The following is a 25133-nucleotide window of genomic DNA, read 5'->3' as shown; positions in this document are numbered from 1 at the left end:
CTCATAAACCTAATTACTCATTGCCTACCACTGACCAGAAGTCTTACTGATAACACAATTTACACATACTTTGTACACTATATGTATATGCACTGTATTCCCACAATAAAGTACGCTAGAGAAAAGAAAATGTTAAGAAAATCATAAGAGAAAAAAAAAAGAAAATCATAAGAGAAAATACATTTACAATACTGTATCAGGTTTATCTTTTAAAAATGAACCTACACAGTTCAAACCTGTGTTGTTCAAGGGTCAACTGTATAGATTCCTAATAAAACAATAAGAGATGATTTATCCAATTTCAGGACTAGAGTATGAAAAATTCTCGTCCCAGTCTGTGTTACTTAAAGTGAAACTGCACCACACACCAGCATGCACCAACAGTTCAAACCTTCAAGCCTTGTACGAGACAATTTTAGGGGGCCCACATCCCAAACACGATCCAGGGCATTTATAGAGTTGGCTTCATTTCATTCTTGATAGAGGCTGTTTGTGTGGCTCATAGTAAATTCGACAGATTCAAAATATTGTTTTATCACTCTGACTCCAAGAAACGGTGGCAGCCCTCCTGCATGAATCCCTTCAGATCCATGCTGTGAAAATGACCCAGCAGTGGACCATGTAAATGTCTGAACCTCTCTCTGGATCTGCCCTAATGACTGAATGCTAACCTCCAATATAAAATAAAAAGAAAGAGAATGAAAAAAACACATAGGCCTGGTTGCATTTCTTTTGTATCGGCCAACCCTCTTCCAGTAGATTCATTTTAATTTCATTTAGTCCCACAACATAAAAACATAGTTCATTTTCCAAGTATGATCTCTGTGCTTTTCTTGTAGCTTGGCTGGCTTTGATTTACTTAAGAGACAATGTCCCTTGAGTAAACATTATATGGCTTTAAAAATAACAGAAGCATTATTTGAAACAAAGGTTGCATTGGAAAGTGAATGTAAACTTAAGGCTTAATTACATGTTGTGTCGTAATGTAACTTCTGGCCAGGGATTGAAAACACTCTACAACTGAGTGCCAACTTGCCTTTTCAGTGTTTTCTTGCCCTTATTAGTGATGTGGGAGAAATGTGTGGGCTTGGGGGGGGGGGGTGGTCAGTGAGATCATTTGTTCACCAACATTTACTGGGAAAGTATTATGTATAAATTATAGTAATAGGTACTGGGGACCCAAAAATGAATATTATTAATAATGTAAATGCTGCTCCATTCCTTTGAAAAGTTCAATTCAATAAAAAGAAACACACACAAAAGTAATTACAATACAGTATATGTGAAGTATTAGAAGTACACTTAATATACAGTGAAATGACTCCTCCTAGATATCCCCAGGGTACCTTATGTTCAAATTCTGCCCAAACTAGTGTTCTTGTGGTGTTCTTTATCCCCATGACTAGCTTTATCATTCACCCAGGAACACAGGGACCAGCCTTCATTACCACTTTTTCCTTATCCTCCATACCTAATCCTAAATATGAATTTTGTCATCCCTATTATCACACTCCTAATTCAATAGATCTGTGTCTCTTACTTGAACTAACAAATCTAGCATTATCTACTCAGCTCACTCTTAAACTCATTCTTCACCCAGTAGCCAGGATGAATTCTTTAAAAAAAAACAAAAAACAAACAAAAAAAACCCCAATAATCCTGATCATGATCTTCTCTTTCTCATTTTGAATGGTTTTCCACTCCTTTTAGAATAAAGAGACTCCTCCTTAACACAGCTTATGAAGTTCTTCAGTATCTAGCCCCTAGTTACTTCTCTAGCTTCATTCAATACCTCATTCCCACTGAACTTGGTCTTTAGTCAATCCCTTCATATATTCTGATGGGGGCCAAGACACACTACCCCAAAATATGGTATCTTGGCACATTGAATATTTTAAGCCGAAGGAGTCTGAGCAAGCAGAAGAAGCAGGAAGGTCAGAGAGACTCTCATGTTTCTCCCCTGAAGCAGATCATAAAACTCTCATGTGAAAGGTGCCCTCTCTCCATCCATGGGAAGGGAACACTCTTGCCTCCAAGATGGAGGGACCCTAGGAAGAATCTAAATGAACAGGCCTTGTTTTCCACTCCCCCCCCTTGCTTACTATACTTAGCTCATTCTCTTTGCCTTGTCATATCTTTCCATAGCTTTCCACTCAAATCTAGCACAAAAACATTCAGGTTTAGCCATTTCTTTGGATCTTCATTTCCTTGGGAAGGTTCCCATGTCACAGAAAACTTCCATTAAATAAATGTGTGCAATTTCCTCCTGTTCATCTGTCTTTGTCAGTTTAATTTTCAGACCCACTCAGGAATTCCAAGAGTATCAAGAGGAAACCTTTTCCTCTCCTAGAATCCCAAATTCCTTACTAACATAAAGGTTTCATGCACACTGTTACCTCTGCCTACAATTCATTTCTCTCACCTGGTGAATTCGTCATTCCATTTCCACCTAAGCACACTTCCTCAGTGAAAATCTCCCTTGTACTCCCTTACCAAGTCAGATTCTCCTACTATGGGCTAATAATTGTGCCCTTTTTTGCTTTTCATAGTTATTTATCACAGTTGTAATTTTATGTTTGTTTGCAGGAATATCTGACCAATGTTCAACTCTGCCATTAGACTATAAACCCCACAAGGGCAGGGACCATATCTCTTTCTCCCCATCACATCCAATGCTCAGCACAATGCCTAAAAGGGACACAGATAGTCCATAAAATCCATACAATAAATGAAATAACAAAGAAAGTGATGAACTTTGCCTAGAGAAAGTTGGGATGTGCCACAGACGAGGTGTCAGCTGTGTCGGGTGTTAAGAAAGTATATAATGATTCATTAGGCCGAAGGAACACACGAACGGAGACACAAAGAAACGAAACAGTCTGACATAGCTCAGTATAACTGAAGCAGTGGGTGTGATCTGTTTGAGGAGGGGAACAGTAAAGTGTCAGAAATGAGGCTGGAGAGACTTAGGGACTAAACCACAGAGGGCCTTTTGTGCTCTGCAAAGCAATTTGGACTTTTGCCATGGGAAATCACTGAAGGGTTGTGAAAAGGGAGTAAAATGATCATCAGATTTGCATTTTAGAAAAATCACTCTCATGGTAGTGTGAAGGATGTCCTTGATAGGTTGATATTGGAGACAGGGTGACCAGGTAGGAGGCCATCCTACGAGTCTATGTGAGAGATGATAAAGCCACAGACCAAGACAGTACTAGGGGATTAAGTGGAACAGGCAGCTTCAAAAGATATTTAAGAGATGAAAACGACTGATAATGGGGGAATAAGGTAAAAGAAAAAGTCAAAGTATACACCACTCTGGTCTCTGGGCATCTGGGAGGTTGTATGGCCATTCACCATGTTAGGGAGCAGAAGACGAGAACTCAGCTTGGCTAGATAGGTAAGGGTGTTTCTAAACCCAATGAGGCTTAATATTTGAGGGCCTTCATGCCAGAATGATGGCTGTCTTCCAACGTCCTTCTCCTCTTTCATCTAATATGGTTTCAGTTAAGCACATAACCACCTACTACTGACCACACTGTTTAGCTTCCCTATGTTCACATGACTTAATTTTTGACCGTAGAACAGGAGCCCAAATATACAACCTCTGTGTCATCTGCTTAAAATGAAATTGCTTGTCCTGGATTTTTTCAAGATAACCAGGAGTCCAGTTAGCTGGAAAACACCACGGGAAGACACAATGGGTCAATGAAGGAGACAGGCCAGACCAAGCATTTCATCAAAAACACTTATTCTGGGGGATATCTTTTTTTTTTTTAACTTATTTAATACATTGTATAATGGAGTCTAAGTGTGTATTATTTATACACACTTTCAAGTAAAGAAATCCAGTAGGCAACTGCCTACCTCAGTCTGGACCCCCAAAAAGAACTCTGGACAAACAATGGAGAACTCATATCTATTAGCATACAGATAGCAGTTAAAGCCATGGGAATAGGATTAAAAAAAAAAAAGAAGAAGAAGAAGCACTCTGAAAACAGACCTGGATTTGTATCCTGGCCTCACTTATTATTTATGTGATTTTGAATAAGTTACATCTATGTGCCTATATTATATAAACCTGTAACAGTGTCTGTATTAAAATTAACTATAAAGTTAGATCTCCACATCTCAGTAGCTTAACACCAAGAAATTTATTTCTTATTTATGTGAAGTCCAATTACATACTAAGCAGGACCCAGGCTCCTCCATCCAGTAACTCTTTCTCCCCTAGGATCTTGAAGTCCTTTGTTTACAGGCTTCCAAACCACATCGGCCAGAAGGTTACTGCATACTTCACTGTTGAAAACAAACATTTGGCCCCAACTAAATGCAAAGGGATGTGGGCAATGTACTACCCCCTAGGCAGTAACTTCCTGGCAGAAACACTACATGATGGAAATGGTACACAAATTTTGATGAACAATGGCCTCATCTTCACTATATTGAAGACGTAAAGCAGAAACAAATGGATAATACACCTAAAAGTGCATCATATATAAAGGACTCTCAATACTGTTAGAGCTACGCTCTTCCCCCTACCTTCCCTCCTCCCTCCATCCTAAATACACATCTGTGTCCCAAATAGGCCTTATATTTTCCAATTTTCATGCCTTTATTCACATTCTTGTCTTTACATCCAAAACCCTAAGCATATCTTTTTTCTCTTTTACAAAAATTCTACTTCTATCCATTTTTAAAGACCAATCTCAAAGCAATCTCCAGGAATCTCCTTTCTGTAATTCTTCATGGTCACTAAATTCCTTTGAACCACCATCATCATACTTATGAATTTTTCATTTAGCATTTATCAGACATTTGTTTGGTATTATAACAACATATGTACTTACCCTACCTCACTACCTCCAAGCTTATGACAAGCTCCCTGAAGCCAACAACTGCATGTAATTCCTCTCTACAGTGATTAAGAAGTAAACTGAATTTAGACCTTGAACTTAAGAGGCCAACACTTAGAGATCTGGGGTCTCCTCAAAGAACGAAAAGCTGAACATTTATTCAGGCAACTCTAGAAAGAGGGAAAGACACACTTTGTTTCAAGGGTTTATATAGTCAGGTGATAACTATGTGAATTACTGGGATACTGCTACATTTCTTTATTTCACTTTTGTCTATCCATCAGGAAGCCTGTGTGGTAAAACGTCTTTATGAATAAAGCACGTACTTAACGAACAATAAAGCAACATATCTTTAAATATTATCATAGCTAAGAAAAACAAACAATTCTGAAGAGGCTTCTTTAAGAACTCTCCACAAGCATGAGTCAAGGTGATGATGTGGCCATTCTCTGGGTAATCTGACAAATGTCAACAACCAAACTATTGAAATCCGTCCCTCAGGTGAACACACCTCTCTGAGTTAAATGAGAAGTTGCCAAGCCATCTTGTTCTGTTTGGATCTAGCTACTGCCTCAGAGAAAGAAGAAAAGAGAAAACTGAAGTGATTGGACATTAGGCGATCTACTGAAAATGCCTATAGTTCCCTTTTCCCAACAACCATCCCGGTAAAAGTGGACAATGCATAGGCAGGTAGGCAGGAGGTCTTTCTCAGCAAATAATCTGATCACAGGCACCTAATCAAAGGCTGGGTGTTCCTTAAACAACACGCAGTTTTCCACGTAAGGAGACTGGCGTGCGATTCCCCACTAACACTACTCTTTCACACCTGATGCTTCCACATGGCCTCAGAATCCCTGAAGGAACCTGAAGCAATCCTTCTCACCCTACTCCCCCCAGCTGGAGAGAGCAGAGATATATCCAAAGATCCACTCTATGTTCAAATTCATTATGCAGTCCAACTCCAAAGGCAGCCTAAAGCTGACCTAATTCCTAGACACTAGTTTTTGACTAAAGTCTGCCCATTGCTTGTCCCAGCGCTCATTGGGATATCAGAACAAAACTACCTTGGGGGAGGGGGTGGAGGTGCAGTGAGATTCCATGGTTAAGATACACTCCAAATCTATACCAGTGCCACAGATTTGGGCCTTCAGGGGTGCGGCGTAGAGGGGCGATAGGATCTCCCTGAAATGTGTAAGCAGAGTGAGATTCCAAAACCTATGAGTTGTTCTGTATATGGAGGGATCCTGTGATAAGTCTGGAAAGCATCAAAAACAATAGTCCTCTCTCAGATATTCATAGCACATATTAGTATATTGAAGGCTCTGACATATCCAACTGTGAAGAAACCTATTGAACCCAAATTTGTCTACATGAAAGCTTCTGGGGCAAAACACTTATTTTTTTTTTTTTAGGATTTTATTTATTTGTTTATTTGAGAAAGATAAAGAAAGAGAGAGAGTATGGGGGGTTGGCAGAAGGAGAGGAAGAAGCAGGCTTCCCCACTGAGCAGGGAGGGTCACCCCACATCCCAGACCCAGAGAGATCATGACCTGAGCCTGAAGCAGCCTCTCAACTGCTCAACCGACTGAGCCACCCAGGTGCCCTGGGGCAAAACACTTATTAATGTCTTTCCTCAATGGGCTGTGGGTCCCTTGAAGTCAGAGTCCACCCTGTTTTCTTCAACTGCTGTTCCTCAAGTGCTTAACATAGTGCTGGATACTTTAATAAATATTTGATGAAGCAATGAATATCCCGTGGAAGTAGGGTCCCACAGAACACACCTTATAAAACTATTCACATCTCTATGGAATAGTCCAAAGGACAACCGTCCCAAATAGGAAGATCACTTTGAATCTCATAGTCAAATCCCAATTTGTGAGGTTACTGTTAAGAGTACAAAGGCATTTATTGTTTGTGGTCAGAAAACTTCTCCTTTGCTCTCAAACTATCTTCTCTTTGTATCAAATGAACCTGACCATACATTTCAAATTCACTGCCTATAAAAATCTACTGAGGGGAACGTTTAAAATGCAAGTCCTGGGAATTCAGTATTTCTAGAGTATTTCTAGAGGAGCCCAGGACTCCACATTTTGCACAAATATCCTAGGTCATTCTGACATAGGTGTTCAGGTGGAATGTACTTTGAGAAATGCTGACCAAGAGACACTGAGGAAAAGAGGAGTCCTTGACTTGGAATCAGAAGCCTGTTGGAGGCCCAGATCTGCATCTCCACTACTCGTGTGGCCATGGCAGGGGCCTCTCAGCTTTGCTTCCCTCTCTGTGGGACTCATAATACATTTGATAGTCTATGTATCTAGCTCCTACCCACCCACCTCACAGCATTGGATAAGGGGAAAGCATTTATGAAACTCTGCCCTGAAACCTAGCAGGTATTCACATTGTTTAACAAATCAGTAAGTTCACAGTTATTTTAAAGTTCTATGGTATTAAACAAACTCTATCACAGCAAGTGCTCAGCACAGAAAGATTTTCTGCTGATTCTTTAAAGATAGACCCAAGAGAGTTGGACCAATACTGTATGCACCTGTATCAGTCAACCTGGCAAAGTGTCCCTCAGAACATTTGGCTCATGCCTATGGACACAATAATTAGCCAAATCATGGCAAGAGCCAACCTATGTGACACTGGCCACAACATACAGAATGTTCAAATCTTTCCTATGCTTGTTACCAGACCTTCCCAGAGTGGACTCTTCACTCTTAAGTGAGTTAACAGCGAGAGTAAACTCTTTGGCTGGTGTCTATGTATTTACAGAGATGGTTCTTGTTTATCAAGTATCTTCATTAATAATAATTAATCATTGTTCAAGAAGTACAACGCAATGGAATATACATAATGATAATACAGTACTCCGCGTATTTAATTCTCTCTCCATTCTGAAGACTCTTCTGGAGCCTGTAGCATTCGGGGTAATTGCTGTGAAAACTGCTCAATCATCTTACAAGAATCCTCTGAAAACACTAGAGACACTGTCAATTGTTTCCTAACTTTGCGGTATATTCTGAAGCCTGCCTTCTGGCATTGATCCAATATTGCTTGTTATTTATCTTTTCTTTACAAAATAAGGCAACAAGCTCAATGACTGAAAAATCTCTGCCAGAGACTCATTATTAAAAATTTCCAACTAGTGGAAGTATTACTGTACTTTCTATATATATTAGTCATCATTTTTTTGGTGTTGTCTGTATTTGCCCTTCTGATTTTAAACTTTTAAATTTTAAGTGCTTATCCCACAGCTCAAGCATTCAGTGGATATACCTAATAAATTTCGTCGGCTCATTGACCTGTGCTGAAGGATAGCAGCAAGAGAGCTTGGAAACCTGAATTCATGCCGCGATGTTTATTTTCTATGTTTGTCATTGCCTTCGTGCTGCATGTTCTGGTTGTGATCTACTTTCCTTGTCTGTGTCTCCTGTTAGCAAGTAACAAAGGTGATTGCTTACAGGGCTCATGCAGGTAAGCCAGTAAATGAATCAAGCCTGGTTTGGTGACCCCATCAAAAGATGGCAGTGACAGCTGGCCCTCTGCTAACTACTGCCATCAGAGAACACGTAATGCAGTCCTGGCAGTCCTAGATCTTCCAATGTTTCCAGAGAAGCTGGGCATATAATAGGTATTCAATAAATATTTACTGTAGCAAGTAATTCAGAGACTCCAATTTTCACCAGAAATCTCTAGATTTTAGATGTCAGCAGCATTAAGCAGTAGTAAGATCACAGACTCTCCAGCCAGACTGCCCAGGTTCAAAATTTAACTCTGTCACTTATCAGCTACATGACCTTGGGGAAGTTATACGAAAACTTTATGCTTAGTGTTCTCATCTGTAAAAGGGGGAGAAAGGAATTGTATCAACCTCATCGGGTTGTTTGAGAACTTAACTTTCTAATATTTATTAAATCTTGGATGATACGTGGCACATTGCAAGTGTCACATAAACACGGAAGCTCACACTTAAACTTCAAAACGCCTTATAATTTTCACACGTATTATCCCATCTTTTCCCCACCGTAAGTGGTGGATGAATGTATTGCCCTGTATGCAAGGTAATAGTTTCCAACAGGATCTTTCAGGGCTGTTCAGGATGACAGCCATGCAAGCTACTCATGCAGAACGCAGGGCATGCACACTTAGGAAGTGTCTAGTCGGGCAGCCTGGGTTGCTCAGTGGTTTAGCGCCGCCTTCAGCCCAGGGTGTGATCCTGGGGACCCGGGATCGAGTCCCACATCGGGCTCCCTGCATGGAGCCTGCTTCTTCCTCTGCCTGTGTCTCTGCCTCTCTCTCTCTCTCCCTGTGTCTCTCATGAATAAATAAATAAAATCTTTGAAAAAAAAAAAAGAAAGTGTCTAGTGATTTACCCAATAGCATATTCCATAAAAGGACAGATGTAGAAAAGCTGGTCCAAGACTTCTAATGGACAGAATCAGAGATGTCTCAGTGTTCACCGTAAGCCATGAAATAAAAAAAGACCTGATTCAAACCACTGTCTGGTTATTTTTAACCTATACATTAATTACTCCAAAGCAGCCAATGTGAGAGCATAAGCAAAACCTTTACATTCAATAATGTGTATTTATATTCCTCCCCTTTTTATTCATTTTTGCTTCTAAATTGCATTGTAATATTTTAGTTTCTCTTTTCTCTGCCTCCAAGACCTTTCTCCTGGGGACTTTACAAATACAGGCCTATGTGTAGAAACTGCTAACTTAGGAACACTCTGTCAATCTTTCCTTTGATTTTCCTGGTTGTTGTTGGTTTAAGGCAGATCCTTAATGTTATTTAAACAGAAGAGACTGTTTAGAATTTCTTGGTAGATGAATTTGATAATGATAATTTTTTTAAAAAACAACTACTGTCTTCTTGGGATAAAAGATCTCATTCAGGAGGGTAGACAGCTTATCTGAATAATTCAGGACTTCTTTGAAGAAAAAGGTCAATGTAGCCATAGATGTTTCCTTGTCTTGAACAACAACAGTTACTTTATGTAGTGCCTGATAACCTGCATTTCACAAAGTTGTTATCTGGGCACTACAGAAGTCTTCTCTTTTTTAGGATTTAGAGTTTTAAATATTCGTGTTGTTTAAATCTGAGTCTTCTCATGGATGAGAAAAGCATTTACTGTTAAAAATAACTACTGCTAAATTGGACTTCCTACAAATTCAAAATGTTTATGAATTGTGGGGCATTATCAAGAAAATGAAAAACCCAGGGGTGCCTCAGTGTCCCATCTCTTGATTCGGGCTCAGGTCTTGATCTCATGGCTCCTGAGATCAAGCCCCACCTATGGCTCTGTGCTCAACAGGGGTCTGCTTCTCGCCCTCTGCCACTTCCCCTGCTTGTGGTGCTTGCTCTCTCTCTCTCTAAAATAAATAAATAATTATTAAAAAATAAAAGAAGAGAAAAATTAAAAAAAAAAAAAAAAAAGAGGGACTCCTGGGTGGCTCGGCGGTTGAACGTCTGCCTTCGGCTGAAGGCATGATCCTGGAGTCCCGGGATCAAGTCCCGCATCGGGCTCCCGGCATGAAGCCTGTTTCTCTCTCTGCCTGTGGCTCTGCCTCTCTCTCTCTGTCTCTTATGAATAAATAAATAAATATATAAATAAATAAGTAAATAAATAAATAAATAAATAAATCTTTAAAAAAAAGAAAGTGGAAAAACTCAGAGAATGGGAGAAAATATAAATATTTGTAAGTCATATACCTGGTAAGTATCTAATACTCAGAATATATAAAGTACTCTTACAGTTCAACAACAAAAAGACAAGCAACCCAATTAAAAAATGAGGAAAGACAGTGTGTGGTCATTTCTCCAAAGAAGATATCGAAATGGCCAATAAGCACATGAAAAGATATTCAGCACCCCTAGTCATTATGGATATGCAAACTAGAACCTCAGTGAGATACCATCGACACCTACTAGTATAATTTTTTAAAAATGAAATAAATATTGGTGAAGATGTAGAGAAACTAGAACCCGCAGATGTTTCTGATAGGACTGTATGACTATGTAGCCAGTGTGGAAAGCGGTATGGGGATTCCTCAAAAAGTTCAACGCAGAATTATGGTATGGCCCAAGAATTTGACTATACCCGACAAATCTGAAAACATACATTCGAGCAAAACCTGTATATGGATATTCATAATAGCCAAAAAGTGCAACAACACAAATGTCCATCAACTGAGGAGTATATATAAATAAAATGTGGTATATCCATAAAATCCAGTATTATTCAGCCATAAAGAGGAATGAAATACTGTCACATGCTACATGGATGAACCCTGACAGCATTACGCTAAGTGAAAGAAGCGAGACACAAAAGGTCCAATGTTAAATGACCTCAATTATAAAATGTCCACAGCAGGCAAATCCATATAAGCTGAATGCAGATAAGTGGCTGCCAGGGATTGAGAGGAGTAGGGGATGAGGGGATTACTTCATGGCTACAGGTGATAAAAACAAACTTAACATAGTGGTGTTGATTGCACATCATTGTGGATCTAGTAAAATGGAGTTACATTATACACTTTAAAATGGCTTAAACATTTAATTTTATGATATCTGAAATTTTATCTATTAAAAAAAAAATACTGGCTTGGACCCCAATAGAAAAACCAAGAAACTTCTTCCCATACAAAGTAATTTCACACAGTGTATCACCCAACCGGTATCAAGGAGTGACGTGCTGAATGTAGAAGATCAGTGGCTGACAAGTTGTCCTTATTCCATTTATTTCACTATGCCATTTATCATTAGCCCTTTGCTCCTGAATGGTATTTTTGGTTTGTCAGTTTGCCAGTAGAAATTTCTCTTCTGATGTCACATCTCCATGTCCAAAAGTTTCTTATCAATAGTTTAGCCAAAAAAAAAAAAAAAGTTTAGCCAATTTGGCCATCACTGATTAATGAATAAATGTGGGAACATTCTCCCTTCTAAATTATAATCAAATGTTTAATTTGAAATAATAGAATATTGATGGCTCTGGTAAGGGGAGGGTTATGATTTATCATAAGTCAGTAATTTGTATCTTTTGTTAATTTACAAGAGATAAATGAATTAGGAACACTGATATATCTAATAGAAAAAGCAAAGAACATTAGGAAAAAACTAATTATCCAGTAAGCCTCCCTCAAAAAGAATACATACATTTTCTCCCACAAACAAATATCTTTTTTTACTATCAGAATGTTGGTTAAATATTATATAAATGAATCACAAGAATATATTATATGCTTCAAACTTCATTTTTCCATCCTGCAAACTTTCCTGTCAACTAGGTTATACAATGGAAAATGTTGAAAAAAACTTTAAGCTGGAAAAAAAATCCCATTTGAATATATGCTGGTTAAGCAGTTGAACGTTAGATTAAAGGATATAACTGTAAAGAAGCATGACAAAGTTATACGGAAAGTTCCTAAAAGAAATCTAGTTGCCAATGAATTTCAAAGATACAATTTCCTGAAATCATATTTTTAACACAAACTATGATTTTTTCTTAAGTCTCAAAGAAAATTTCTATATTAAAAAGTCATGTTTACCTTTTATGATGGAACTATTTGAATGTTAATATGGCCAGGTTTATTCCAAATAGGCAGTAGGTGGGGGGGGGGGGGGGGCAAGCATTTGAATAGTTCAAGTTTAAAAGAAAGAAACTCATTTTCATGTCAAGTATGTGTCTCCTTTAGGTGTAAAGCAAAGGCAGTTTTAACCAGAATTACCTGGAGAATTGGGGTGGGAATAATCCTGTCTGGTAGAAGCTGAACAAATCTGGTTCATGTACTGTTATTGTAAGGAAATTTGAGAAATCTAGAAACTAAAACCAACCTGTTGAGGGTGAACAAGAATGTGATGAAAGCAAATGCTTATATTCTAGGTCAAAATTGAGACAGAAAAAAAAAAAGAAAAAAAATTTAAAAAAATTAAAAAAAAAAACAAAATTGAGACAGAAGAGTGCACAGGAGACTTTGCAGGTGGCATCATGTATTCAGTGGTCAAATTTTAAAAACACTCAGCCAGAGTATACATCTGAACATTTAGCCAAAATAGTCACAGAAGCTCAGAGCTCTATTTCTTAAGTGGGGGAAATGAAGTTAAGTAGGGGAGACAGAAGAGAAAAGCACTGAGTCACTGGAAATTCCATGTCAAACAGAGTCTTCTTTCCGCTCTTCCAAATTCCCCTTCTCCATTTTTCTTTCAGGCCTCTGGTCTTTTCCCAGATATGTGCAAATTTAATAATCAAGTGGAATCCTGAAGGAGACTGTACCCCCCTCCTCTAAACTCTCACTTCATAGTAAAAGAAATCTCTATGAGGGAGAACCTATAGATTTTGGAATTATCCCATGGCGGGAGTCCTGGGACTTCTGATCCAAGAAAGATTGCTCACGAAGATAGGGAAAGGACCTGCTCTAGCTTTTAGGGAAAGTGGCCACTGCCTTCATCCATCCACATACATCCGGCAAGGTAATTTATGTTTCCAGTCAAAGCTCTGGCTGGGGAAAGGGTGACAGGCAACTGGTGCTGGTTCTAACACCATTGTAGTCCCCAGGTGACCCAGCTTTGCTGTAGAGAGAAAGGGATGAAGGAGACAAGCACAGCTGCTGAAAGTTTTAGGACTCAGAACACTCTCTTGGTCTGGGGAGGGGTCAGGCTAATCTTTCCACCTTGGAGCTCCTTGGACCAGGAGCTCATGCCACCTCGAGGACACAACTTAGGGACTGTCAACTGCTTATTCGTGAAATGGTGACCATCATTTATCACCATGACCTAAGGCCATTTGAGAAAGGCAAGGCTGCTCCCAGGGGGGCACAGGTGCCACCTCTGCCAAATCCTGGTGTACTGCTTCCCTGCTTAGGGCCTCATCTAATGGCTTACAGGTCACAGACCCAAATCATTTTAAAAGACCAGTCCCTTATCCTGTCACTTCCCAGAGTTCCTTGAAAACATGAGCTGTTCTGGGGCAAATGGTGTTTCTTCTGTTCACTAGTACATCTGGAGACAAATGGGCCTCCTGGTTCTCTGCCCTCACTTCCTTTCATACACCAAGTTCACTCTCTAGGTTTGTCTGGGTGCTGGAATGTCACTCCTATTCATCCTCTGGTAGAGAATCTGGGGTCCTCCCTATCCAGACCCTCTGCCTGGGCAGGGTGGGGGCCTGGAGGTCAGCCAGGAGGCAGAGGCAGAGCACGGGAGGGGTGGGACAGCCAAAAACCTGAAGCCTGGAGAGAACTAGGATCCCTCAGCACAGCCGCCCAGGAGAGACCTAAGCCAGAGCTTAGGGCAAGTTTATTTAACTTTGCTAAGCCGAGGAAGCTGCCAAGTTCTAAGATCCCATCAGAGACCAGGGAAAAAGCCCTACTGATTCTGAGAATTCCTAACAGTAGAAGGCTTGGGGTGAGCACTTTTCTTGGGCACAGTCCAGAAGCCTGCCATGCCAGGTCCACTTTCAGGCCCCAGATTCTGTCCCAGGGAGAATCGCCAGGGTGGGGAGGGAGTCAGCTCGGCCTTTTCCATCTTCACCCAGCTTCTGAGTGATGCGGGGCCTAGAGCACTGGGGACAGGGGATTTGAAGGTGGCTGAGCGTCAGGAATGGAGGAGGCTGAGAAGCTCAAATCAAGTCTGGGCGTCAGCCCCTGAGCCCAGGAGCCCGGGTGCCCCAGACCTTGGGCAGCGGGCTTTACTGGCTGGGGCTGGTTCCATCGCTCTCCCTGTTCTTTTCAAAGGGGACAAGGAGGAAAAACAGCCAGCGAGAGGTCACTCTTCTTGACCATATCTTACCCTTTACGGCACCTTTCCTCGTTTCCTCCTAACTTCCACCTTTCTTTGATGCCTTTCTCTCCTTCCCTGATTTCCTCTTACGACTTATGGAAAGAGCAGAGGCGCAAACAAGTGCGCGACAGGAGAGCCCAGCGGCATTGACACTCCGGCAATGGGGTGGGGAGGGACATCCCAAGACATCGCACCCCCAGGTCCCGAATGGGGACATTTCCGGGTCCCTGCCGCTACTTTCTGCTGCAAAGTGGCCTCAGGTTTGACACCCACCCAGGGATGTCAAACGCAAGAGGCCCAGGGACAGTAGCAGAAACTTGTTTCTGCTTTTAACTTGGCAGTTGAGTTTCTGAAAGCTGTTTGGGGCGGGCCGGGGTGAGAATCCGGGCAGCTCCGAGCCAGGTAGGGGCGGCCCCCGGCCGGTCTGAACCAGACTGTCCCTGCAGGGCCAGCTCGGGGGTGACGCGGCGACGAGGGCTGGGGGCAGGCAGACCCCTCCCCCATCTCTGTGCTGGGGATCTCGGGGTGCACACACGCTGGACAGCGAGGTCCCCTCTCCGGGGCACTGCCACGGGCCCGTCCTGGCTCTCCGCCCCCCACCAGTCCATCCACACGGCAGAGCGCTTTGGAGCCGTGGGCACGGGGGGGTTCCAAGGGTGACATCCACTGTGAGAGCAGGACTTGGAGGCGGGTAAGAAGTTGCGCGGGGAGGGCACCGGGCCCGGCGCGCGGGGAGAGGCGAGCCTGCAGTTCTCCGCTCCCGGCCTCCTAACTCCTCCCCAGCCCTGCTCCGCTCTGCGTCCTCCGGCCAAACGGATCCGAGCCGCGGGGTATTTTCGGTCACAACCTCCTGCGTCCCCGCGCCCCCCCCCCCATGTCGTGCCTCCGTTCCCGAGGCGGGGGGCATGGGACAGGGGAGGGGCAGTCGGACCCGCACGGGAAAGCCGGCCTGGCCGCGCTCGGGGCGCACCGCCGTCCCCACAAGCGCGCGCCCCGCGCTCCTCTCGCCGGGGACCCCCCCGCTCCCCGCCCCCTTGACACCTCAGTTCTAAAACACCGAAGCACCGTCCCACGCTCCGGCATTCATCAAAAGAGGACAAGGGCAAGGCCCACGGACCGCGGCCGCGATCTCCTTGCGCCTTCGCTGTCTGCGCAAGCGAGTCCTGGTCCGCAGCGGCCGGAGGGGGGCGGGGGGAGGCATCGCAGCGCCCAGTTCTGCTTGCATTTAGGGAACTGACCCTGACCCTATTTCCCGGAGAGCGTCACCCTGTACCCACGTCCTTCCCTCCTTTCTACCGGGGCGGCTCCGAGATTTCGATGGAGACATCTGTCCCTGCATCGCAGAGGGAGGGTCCCAAACGGCGAGGCTTCCAGGGCACTTGGTGGCCATCCCGCGATCGGTGCCACGGCGGAAGGAGAGGTCCGCACGCCAACGCCCCCGGTCCCCTCCCCCGGCGCGCCGGGCCGCACTCCGGGCCCGCTCCACCGCCCCCTCCCCCACCCCGGCCCCACACAATTTCCTTCTTCATGAAACGCGCCCGCCCAGCCCACCCCGCCTCCCGCGTAAAGGCCAGTCCTGTCTCTTTTTGTGCCCAGATGCAAACTCAGCTGGAAGTTGGGAGCAGGGCAGAGTCAGAGGTGCACGGAAAGAGGGAAGGAGAAGGGAGAAATCCCAGGGGGAGAGGGCGCAGGGCGGAGCTGGAGGTCGCAGGGGCAGGGGCCGGGGCAGGGGCCGGGGCAGGGGCGGGGGCGCAGGACAGCGCGAGGGGCGCGCGCGCCGCTGCGGAGCCCCAGCGCCTCCCCCGCGTCTGGCCCCCGCGTGCGCCCGGCGGGGTCGAGCGCGGACTCACATGGTCGGACTGCAGAGCCTCTCCCAACTACTGCGAGTGGGTGGCTTCGGGGCTCCCCGAGATCTTCTCCCCGGCTGCCTGCGGCGGGAGGGCGGAAAGAAACACAAAACAAATCACGGGGCGCAATCGGGACGGCCCTTGCGGCGCCGCGGGGACACCTCGCACTTCGCGCAGGAAAGCGGGCGCGGGGAGTCGGGCGGCCGCGTGTAGCCTATAAATAGCGAACTTTTAGACGGAATCAACTAACAAATGGGAGGCGCGGGCGTAAACTTGCGCACAGCCCCCCCTTTCCGGGGACGACCCGACCACCCCTCCCGCCACTCGCTAGGCAGGGTTTGGGAGGGGACAAAATCGGAAAGGGAGGTGGAATTTAATTTTATGAGCTTTTGCAGCAGTTTTGTTATTATTGTTATTATTATTTTTTTTTTTTTGCAACGGGGGCACTCCGCCTCCTCGACCCTCCTTTTCCGCCTACCTTGGCCGCGCACCCCCCCCCCCCCACCGCCCCGCTAGGCACCGCAGGTACCAGCTAGGAAGGGCGAAGGCCCAGGAGAGCGGAGCTCCTGGGGCGGGGAGGGGGGGGGTGGCTGCAGAAGCAGGGAGGGGGAGGGGACCCCGGAGCCGGGGTTCCCCGGGGATTACTGGAGCGACCGAAGGAAAGCAGAAAACCGCCAGCATTTGGGGGTTGCCTCTGACGCCAAGACGGGAATCTAGGTTATCCCGAGTTTGGGAGGGAAGTGCGACAGGGTGCGTACAGAGGCACAAAGGAGTTCCTAGAGTGCAGGCTTCCTTTCCCAGGGCAACAGTGACCCCCCGCCCCCCAGTGCTAGGAACCCCCTCTCCCCCCTCTCGGCAACTTTACTCGAACCCTCGGCCCTGGCGGGGTAAGTCCCTGCTTGCCTGGGGGGCCGCAGGCTCTGGAGGAAGCGCGTCGGGCCGGAGGGTGCCCCGGTCGGGCTCGCCGGCTCCCCGGGGCCGCACGCCTTCTCGCCGAGCCCGCTCACACCTGCCGGCCGGAAGCGGTCTATTTGACCGGGAGTCCCGGGCACCACTGGCCCGTCCTCCCGCCCCCTTTCCTTGCGCCAAGGCCCGATTGCCAATGGTGATTGGGTTAGTTCGATTTTCATTTTCTTTCGAGGTGCTTCTTCAAAAATAAAAGCCCCCAAGGACGGCGGACGCTCGCTTTCCCCTGCAAACTCTCTAGGTCGGGGGGTTGTGGCTTCACTAAATTTATCCTGCGTGTTTCACACGAACCACGGTCAATAGGGTAGCAATGGGGGCGGGGGGTGGAGGAGGTTGGGAGAAACTGCGAGCGCTGCAGGGGAGGGCCCGGAGGCGAAAGGAGGTGCGGCCGGAGCCCTTCGGAGGCTCCGTTCTGCACGCGAGGCCTGCGGAGCGGGGCCCAAGCCCGCCTCGTGGGCCTAGAGGCGGCCTCCAGCGGGGGGGGGGGGGGCGCTCGCGATCCGCGCGGCCAGTTCTCCGCACGGCTCACCCCGCCCCCTATTAACGCAAAGGTCAATCGCCTCACCTCTAGCCCGCACCCCCCGGAGAAAATCCGAGCGGGTTCCCGACGCGCTTGGGGTGCGGCGCTGCGGCCCCACGCGCGCTCCAGCCGGCACCGCTTCCCGCCTCTTGCCGCCCCACATACGCGGAAAAGTTATTTTGTTTTGCCCAGAGAACAGCCCGGTTTGGAGGGAGAGGGAACCGGCAGGAGGCTTCGGGGTCGCAGCGGCCGCTCACCCCGCGGGGTGTGCCCACCGCCCCGGCTCCGCGCCACGGGGGAGGCCCCCGCGAAGCCCGTGCCGCGGGCGCTCGGCCAGGAGGCTGCGCTTCCCGCGCTTCCCCAAGGGCCCGGCCTGGAGCGCGCTTGGGGGGGCTCCCGGGCGGAGCTGGACGGAGCCCGGGCGGCCCCCCCTTGCTACGTACCTGTCCCAGCCTCCCCGCTCCAGCCGCTGCCCAGGCCCGGAGCCTGCAGCCTCCAGCGGGGCGCGCCCCGCCTGCCCCCGTGCGCCCCGCGCGCCCTCGCCCTCGCCCTCGCCGCCGCCGGGCCAGACTCGGGGCGGGCTCCCGCGGGCCGTTGGCTGGGGGCCTCACCCCAGATTTTGCGCTCCCTTTGCGGGCTGGGGAGAGGGGGTCCAGGCCAGCGCCTCCCCTTTCATCCCATCCACACCTCCCCGCATCCCCTCGGGTCAACTCCGCAAGGAAAACGGGGGGTGCGGTGGGGGGGACCTCCTTGCGGGCCGAGTGTGGAGGTCAGATGAACCTTTTCACGAAGGTTCTGGGGGTTGGAACTGGAGGCACAGGCCCTCCGCAGACAGGAAAGACGGACGCGCGGGCGCCGATCCCGCGGCTTGTTCAGCGCGAAGTTCACGTCTATTGTTTTCTGCCTCGGGGAACGCTGCCCGGCGTGATGGATCTTTTTAGAGCCCATCACTGGAAGAAAAATCCCGGTGATAACGATTATCTCCCGCCCGCGCTATCTCGCCATCGCCCCAATTCATCTCCCTCTCGCTCGAGCCCCTCGGGGAGAGCCGGAGAGGCGGGGGGCAGGCGGGAGGACGGGCCCAGCCGCTGCCCTCGGATGGAGCGCGGAGGCCCAGGCCTCCTCCGGCCCAGGCCGCCCCGGGCTGCGGAGAGGGGACCCCGCGGCTGCTTTCCCTGCCCAGCCTCGCGCTTCTTTCAAATGATTTTAGTCTGGTGCTCCGGTCTATCCATATACATTTCCAATCTCATGGCTCATAAACTATTAGCAAAATGGTTTCATTATTCACCTTCTGTATCCTACAAAAGGGAGAAGAGAAGGGAGCGGCAGGAAGGCAGAGTGGGGGTGGGGGGGGCCGTCGTTGGACACTAGTTAACAATGATACTGCCCGTGTTTAAATCATGGTTCACACTGCCTTCCTCGAGCTGACATTCAACAAATCCGATCCGTTTCCAAGGATCTGGAGCCGACCCCTTCTCTCCCCCTCTCCCCCCTCCCCTCTTTCGCTCCTCTCTTTCTCTCCATCCATCACTACCCATCTCTCCTCAACACCCAGGATTCTAGAAGGACCAGATGAATAGCTAAGATACTGCAGATCCATTATTTGCTTCATTAGGTGTCATCAATAAGGCACACCCTTCAGATACGACACATACAATTATTTGGTTAGAATCGCTGCCCCCGGTGCCCTTAAGGGTGCCGGTGGTGATGCAACCACGTATCATCCCTGAAGCCCAAACCATCCCAAGTTGCAAGTCTAGGACGGTAAGCAAGAAGTTGGCCGAAGGCTCGGCGTGCCGTCAGTGTGCCCAGTTGGGCACCAAGTCCTCATCTGGCTTATTCAGCAAGACCCGGGAAGCGAGGAAGTTGCAAAGTGGTGTGTGTGTGTGTGTGTGTGTGTGTGTGTGTCGGTGCATGTGTGCGCGCAAGCGCGTGGCCCTGTGAATGTGTGTGGAGAGAAGAATGGGAGGGGTAACAGATCGGGGTCTTTGTTTGCCTCTGAGAGGTGGCAAAAAAAAAAAAATATATATATATACACATATGCATATATGTATATATATATTTTTGCATGAATAAACTTGAATTAAAAGACAGATAGAAACAAACTGGCTCGTGGAGGCCGGAGAACTCTGTTCCTGGGGCTAAATAAGGTAGAAAACTGCGGGCAGGCGTGAACTGGCAGGAACGGCCTCGGGCGCCTGGAATTCGACCTCCTTCTCCGCTGGGGGCGATGATGATATGAAGTGTCTCCACCAAATACTTTTAACTTTTCGTAAATTGTATCTAGCATGACTCCACCACGACACACACGCGCGCGCGCGCACACACACACACGCACGCACGCTCTTCTGCTGCACTTTTTTGAAAATATTAAGGACGCCAGGCAAGTGAGAGTGCGGTAATTATCCCTGGATGCAGAAACCAATCTGGCTGCGGGAGGCCCCTCTGCAATCGCCGGCGGCGGCGGCGGCGGCGGCGGCGCGCGGACCCGCGCAGAGGCCGGGGACTCCGGGCGCCGCTAGGTCACCGCGCCGCGCGGCCGCCGCTCGCCGCCTGTTTAATATACATGGGGTGGGAACGGAGGGAAACGGATCTCGGGCCTGCACGTCCTGCAGAAAAAAAAAAAAAAAAAATCAATTTGCTATTTATTTTTGAAAAATATAGATTTAGGGAATTTTTTTTTTTTTCCCAGCCCGACCCCCTCCAAGAACGGCGGCCCGCATTTAATTACGTCTTTTAATGACTTTTCCCTTATTTGCCATTGCGGTTTCACGTTAAGGGCGGGGGGTGGGGTGGGGTTTCTTCGGGGGGAGATGGTGTGTGTTTCAATTCTGGTATCTTCAAAAAGATTTGCCTTATGTGTTAATTGCATGCTGTTAAGCACATCTGGGACTGCGTGCTGACCAACTCGGACCAACTTTTAATTAACACATTGACCCGGCGAAGAAGCAGCCGCCCAGCCTCCCCCTCGAAATATGTATATTAGCCGCGCGGAAGCCGCTCGGCCCGCGCCGCCAGGTGCGTGCAAGGAATTGCCTGCGTCGAGGGCCGGGAGGGGGGTGCAAATTGCAACCGCTCGCTCTCGCCCGCCCGGCGGACGTTTCTCTCGCCTAACCTCTAGGAAAACAAAGAGGAGAAAAAAAAAAAAAAAGAGTAGATGACCGGCTCCAGAAGCAGGCTTCTTAGATCCTTTTAAGTGACTGGACCCTGGGCGGGGAGCTCGGGAGGATGGAAGGGAGGACCCCCAGAGCTCTCTCCACCCAGCCTGACTTGGGCACGTTGGGCCTGAGCCGAGGTCTGGAGCCTGAGCTCTTGGAACGGACCGAGCTCTCTGTTAGTGAGAGAAAGTGGTGGCCAAGATGCCTGGTGGAAGGAAAGCCCCGGCCACCGGCTGCCTTTTGTGATTCTGGCCTTCCCACTCTCAACCACCTCTCCTCGGCCTGGGGTTCCCCGAGGCTCACCCACGAACCCCCAGGCCCTGGGTCTGAGAACCAGGAATCCGCGTCCCCTGCCCCCTTGCTTGGAGCGCACTGCAGCCTGGAGGCAAAGGGAACTAGTGGCTAAGGTTAGGACGCTAGGCCGGGGAACCGAGCCTGGACTCCCCAGGGGTGATCTTCCAGCCAGGGCAGTCGGATCCCGGCTGGAGGGAGGAGGAAACCCGGAGGGCTCACCCACCGGCGATGCCACCTGCAGATATGCAATTTCCCCCTAAATAATTTCATTCAGAATTGATGGCGTTTCACTGGAGTGGTGCCTTCAAAGTGAGTGCCTAGCCTGCTTCCCTGTAGAGCACAAATGCGGGTTAATCCCCAGATACTACTCATTTTCTCTTTCCGCATCTAATCTCCACGGACTCGCTCTTCCAAGTGCTTAGCTGCAGCATACATCCCTATAAAAAAAAAAAAATGTCAGAGTGGTATTCCTTCTCCCAGCCATAAAAAAGTTGGAGTGAATCGCTCCCAAGTTACCATTTAAAGTCCCCTCCAGGTAACAGTTGAAGTTTCTTGTTTGACATTTCTCATTCCCCAATACAGAACTTTTCAATAAATACGTAGTTCCAGCACGAGGAGAAGTATATGTCGCAATAAATTCATGGCTGTATGCTCTAACTATGTCGACGCTTTGCAAAATTTAATGTGACAAGATTGCTCCCCAAATTCCTTCCATCTCTCTTTTCTTTTCTTTTCTTTTTTTTTTTTTTTTTTTGTGCCCTTCTCCGGAATCCACTTTTCCTATCAATTTATCAGAGAGTCTGCAAAAATTCAAAACTGAAAAAATGGAAAAGACAAAGACAGAACGAAGTTCTGTAGCTCAACAATTCCTCTAAGTTACTCCAGATCTTTTTATATTCAGATAAAGGTATAATCAACACACGTCTTCAGTCAGGGGAAAAAATAAATAAATAAAAACCATCCATTGGTAAATTACAAATGTCCCTTTGCAGAGATAAGGCCTCTGGAAAGTTAGCACAAGCATTACCCAAATGGCTTTATTTTGAGTTTTAGTGGACCACAGCTACTTACTTCAGCTCACAAATTGATCTGCAAAATTGCAGCACACACCTGATATCCAGGGAAAAACAAGAGTTGGTAACTCCAGCTGGTTCTTTTGATTTACTCTGCCTGGTAAGATGTATGCTGGGGTGTTTTGATAAGAGGGGGAAAAAAAAGGGAGTCAGCAGTTTGATTTGGAAACTCTTTTATTGCTGAATATGGTTGCAGGTTTAAACTAAAGAATGTGTTTCTGCTGGGGACATTTGCATGACACATCCATATGCATTAGCAGCTGCACGGTGTTATATCATCAGTTCCTGTGAGCATTTATCTTTTTTTCCCCCTTCTGTCTTTCTCAAAGAAAGCTGGTAAGTGGCTTATAGGAGAACCATATAGACTTTAAAGATACATGAATCTTCCTGTGTCCTTCAGGCCCTCAGCACCTAATTGGCCTACAGCAACTTGTTTCTTTTGAGGATTTTGGAATATTTGAAGTACCTCGCCTCCCTGCTTACATTTTTTTGACCTGTAAGGATGGATTGACTGGGTATGAAATATAATGAAAATCATCTAAAGAAAGAGGACTGGCAATTCAAGTCTGTATTTACAAAAAAGGTGTTGTGATCAACATTCCTCTGCTATGTTGCTTTGTGACTTAACAGAAACTTTTCATCAGATATATTCTCCTTTATGGCATTGGTTTTCATTTCTTGACACTTGACAGAGGTAATATTTTTGAATCAGGATAGTTAAGACTGCACACTGGTGTGTAGTGATGGCGTCAGAGACCACAAGAGAAGACCTAGAAGACGTGTGCTCCTTCAGACATTGTATGGGCTGTGCAAAGGCCATTGTCTGATATCCACAGCGATGATCTGCATCTAATTCTACCTGAACTTCGTTTCATATGTCTGATTCTCTCTGAACTCCAGTGATCTGTAAACAGCAGGAATCACAATGTCAAATTGAAATCAGAAGGAAACTGAGTTTGTATTTGGTCTGCTTCTGTTCAGTAACACAGCTGATTTAATAAAAAAAGAAAACCTTACATTTAAACTGTAGTCATCGAGTCAGGGTAACTAGGAAGCACATAGACTCAAACCAAGAGACTAACATAAGCACATTTAAAAAAATCACCTCATATCTGCTCACACTTAGTGTTTTATGGAATTGTTTGAAACTATCCATGCTCAAATGTTTTAAGTACTAATTACTACAGGTATATTATAAAGTGAAACAAAAATCTTATACACACATATGCAAGTAAACAAAAAGATAATAGTCCTTAGGAATCATGATATCCAACTAGACATATTGTGGTTTTCTCTCCATTTTTCGCAGCTTTTTTGGTCATCAGAGAAGCTATTTAAAGGAAAAAAAATAAATAATAGTCATTAGTAAAATAGTGTAATCCTTTTTTTTTTTCTTAAAACACTTGGAACTAATATGCACTACTGTACAAGTGGGCAGGCACAATGACACATAAATATGCATGAGCGTAAATAATAATCTATTTTTATGTCTTGTTTCCAGATGTTTGCAAATAACATTAGCACATTGGTTTGACCTATCCAAAAGGTAGTTAAGATCTCTGCCATTCAGTTGAATAGTAGGTAAGTATCACAGAACAAATTTCTCCAGCCCTCCATTGCACAAAACTTGTTGGCTTTCTTTTTTTAACTCTTCAACTTTAAAATATATAATTCATATAATGCGGATGAAAGTAAAAACAGTTGCTTAATATTATATAATGGAAAATTAACTGGCTGCATTATTTTGTTCGATTAATTATTTCAGTGATAACCAGAACAGCCAATTGTTAGGACTGGTGAGCCGAGGTGATTAGTTTAGAACATAGGCCAGAATTGATCCTGTGGCTAAGTGTGCTCAAAGGCTGCATATTACACCCCCAGCTCTGACCAGCCCTGGACAATTATGTCCCAGAGGTGACAAAAGGAACAAATGAGAATGCAGATGAATTTGCACAAACTAAAGAAAAATATTTACTTTTTAAAGTATGCATCTTGGGCAGCCCGGGTGGCTCAGCAGTTAAGCACTGCATGGTCCTAGAGACCCAGGAGAGAGTCCCACGTTGGGTTCTCTGCGTGGACCCTGCTTCTCCCTCTGCCTGTGTCTCTGCCTCTCTCTCTCTCTCTCATAAATAAATTAAAAATAAATAAAAATAAAAAATAAAGTATGCTTCTTATTTATAGCATTATGGCACAGAAGATATAAGATATAAGACACATATCTACAACCCAGATGAAATCTCTCTGGCAAGATTTATTAGAGAACAGGGACAGGGAGCAAAAAAGACCTAATTAAGGCTACAAGGAGAGCTTTGGTATGATGAAGAACACTACTCTATCTGCCTGATATCAATATGTCATTTAAAACTCTGACAAATCAGATGCAACTGCTTCAGTGTGTATTCTCTTTAAGATGAAGGAAGAATTTGTTCACTTTCAGATTGTATTTTGACATTAAACATTTCTGGATGCATTAATGGTGTCAATACATTTGGGGATACAGGGGATCTAGAAGAATTACTTATTTGCTTATGCATTCATCTCTTGGTTATATTTTCAAAATAATTCTATTTCTTCTTCTAAGACTTTCCCTGCGACAGGGAACAGTATCACAGGCTCTTTGAAATATGATGGCTAACAAAGAT

At 46.0% G+C, this 25133-nt stretch overlaps 1 protein-coding gene across 10 annotated transcripts in view; it reads right to left on the bottom strand.

Moving 5' to 3' along the window:
• Positions 1-16684, bottom strand: part of ESRRG (estrogen related receptor gamma) — a 616791-nt gene extending 600107 nt beyond the window's left edge. For all 10 annotated transcript variants that reach the window (XM_077887012.1, XM_077887030.1, XM_077887042.1 and 7 more), the window contains exon 1: positions 16484-16684. Coding sequence is in view for 1 of the 10 variants with exons in the window: in XM_077887026.1 (XP_077743152.1) it covers positions 16484-16485 (2 nt within the window). In the remaining 9 variants the exon portion in view is untranslated. The remainder of the gene's footprint in view (positions 1-16483) is intronic.
• Positions 16685-25133: the final 8449 nt, after the last annotated feature.

The sequence above is a fragment of the Canis aureus genome, chromosome 38 (genome assembly GCF_053574225.1).
Source record: "Canis aureus isolate CA01 chromosome 38, VMU_Caureus_v.1.0, whole genome shotgun sequence".
Classification (NCBI taxonomy): domain Eukaryota; kingdom Metazoa; phylum Chordata; class Mammalia; order Carnivora; family Canidae; genus Canis; species Canis aureus.
Note: the sequence above shows the minus strand (reverse complement) of the source record. Positions and strands in the feature narration are given on the sequence as shown.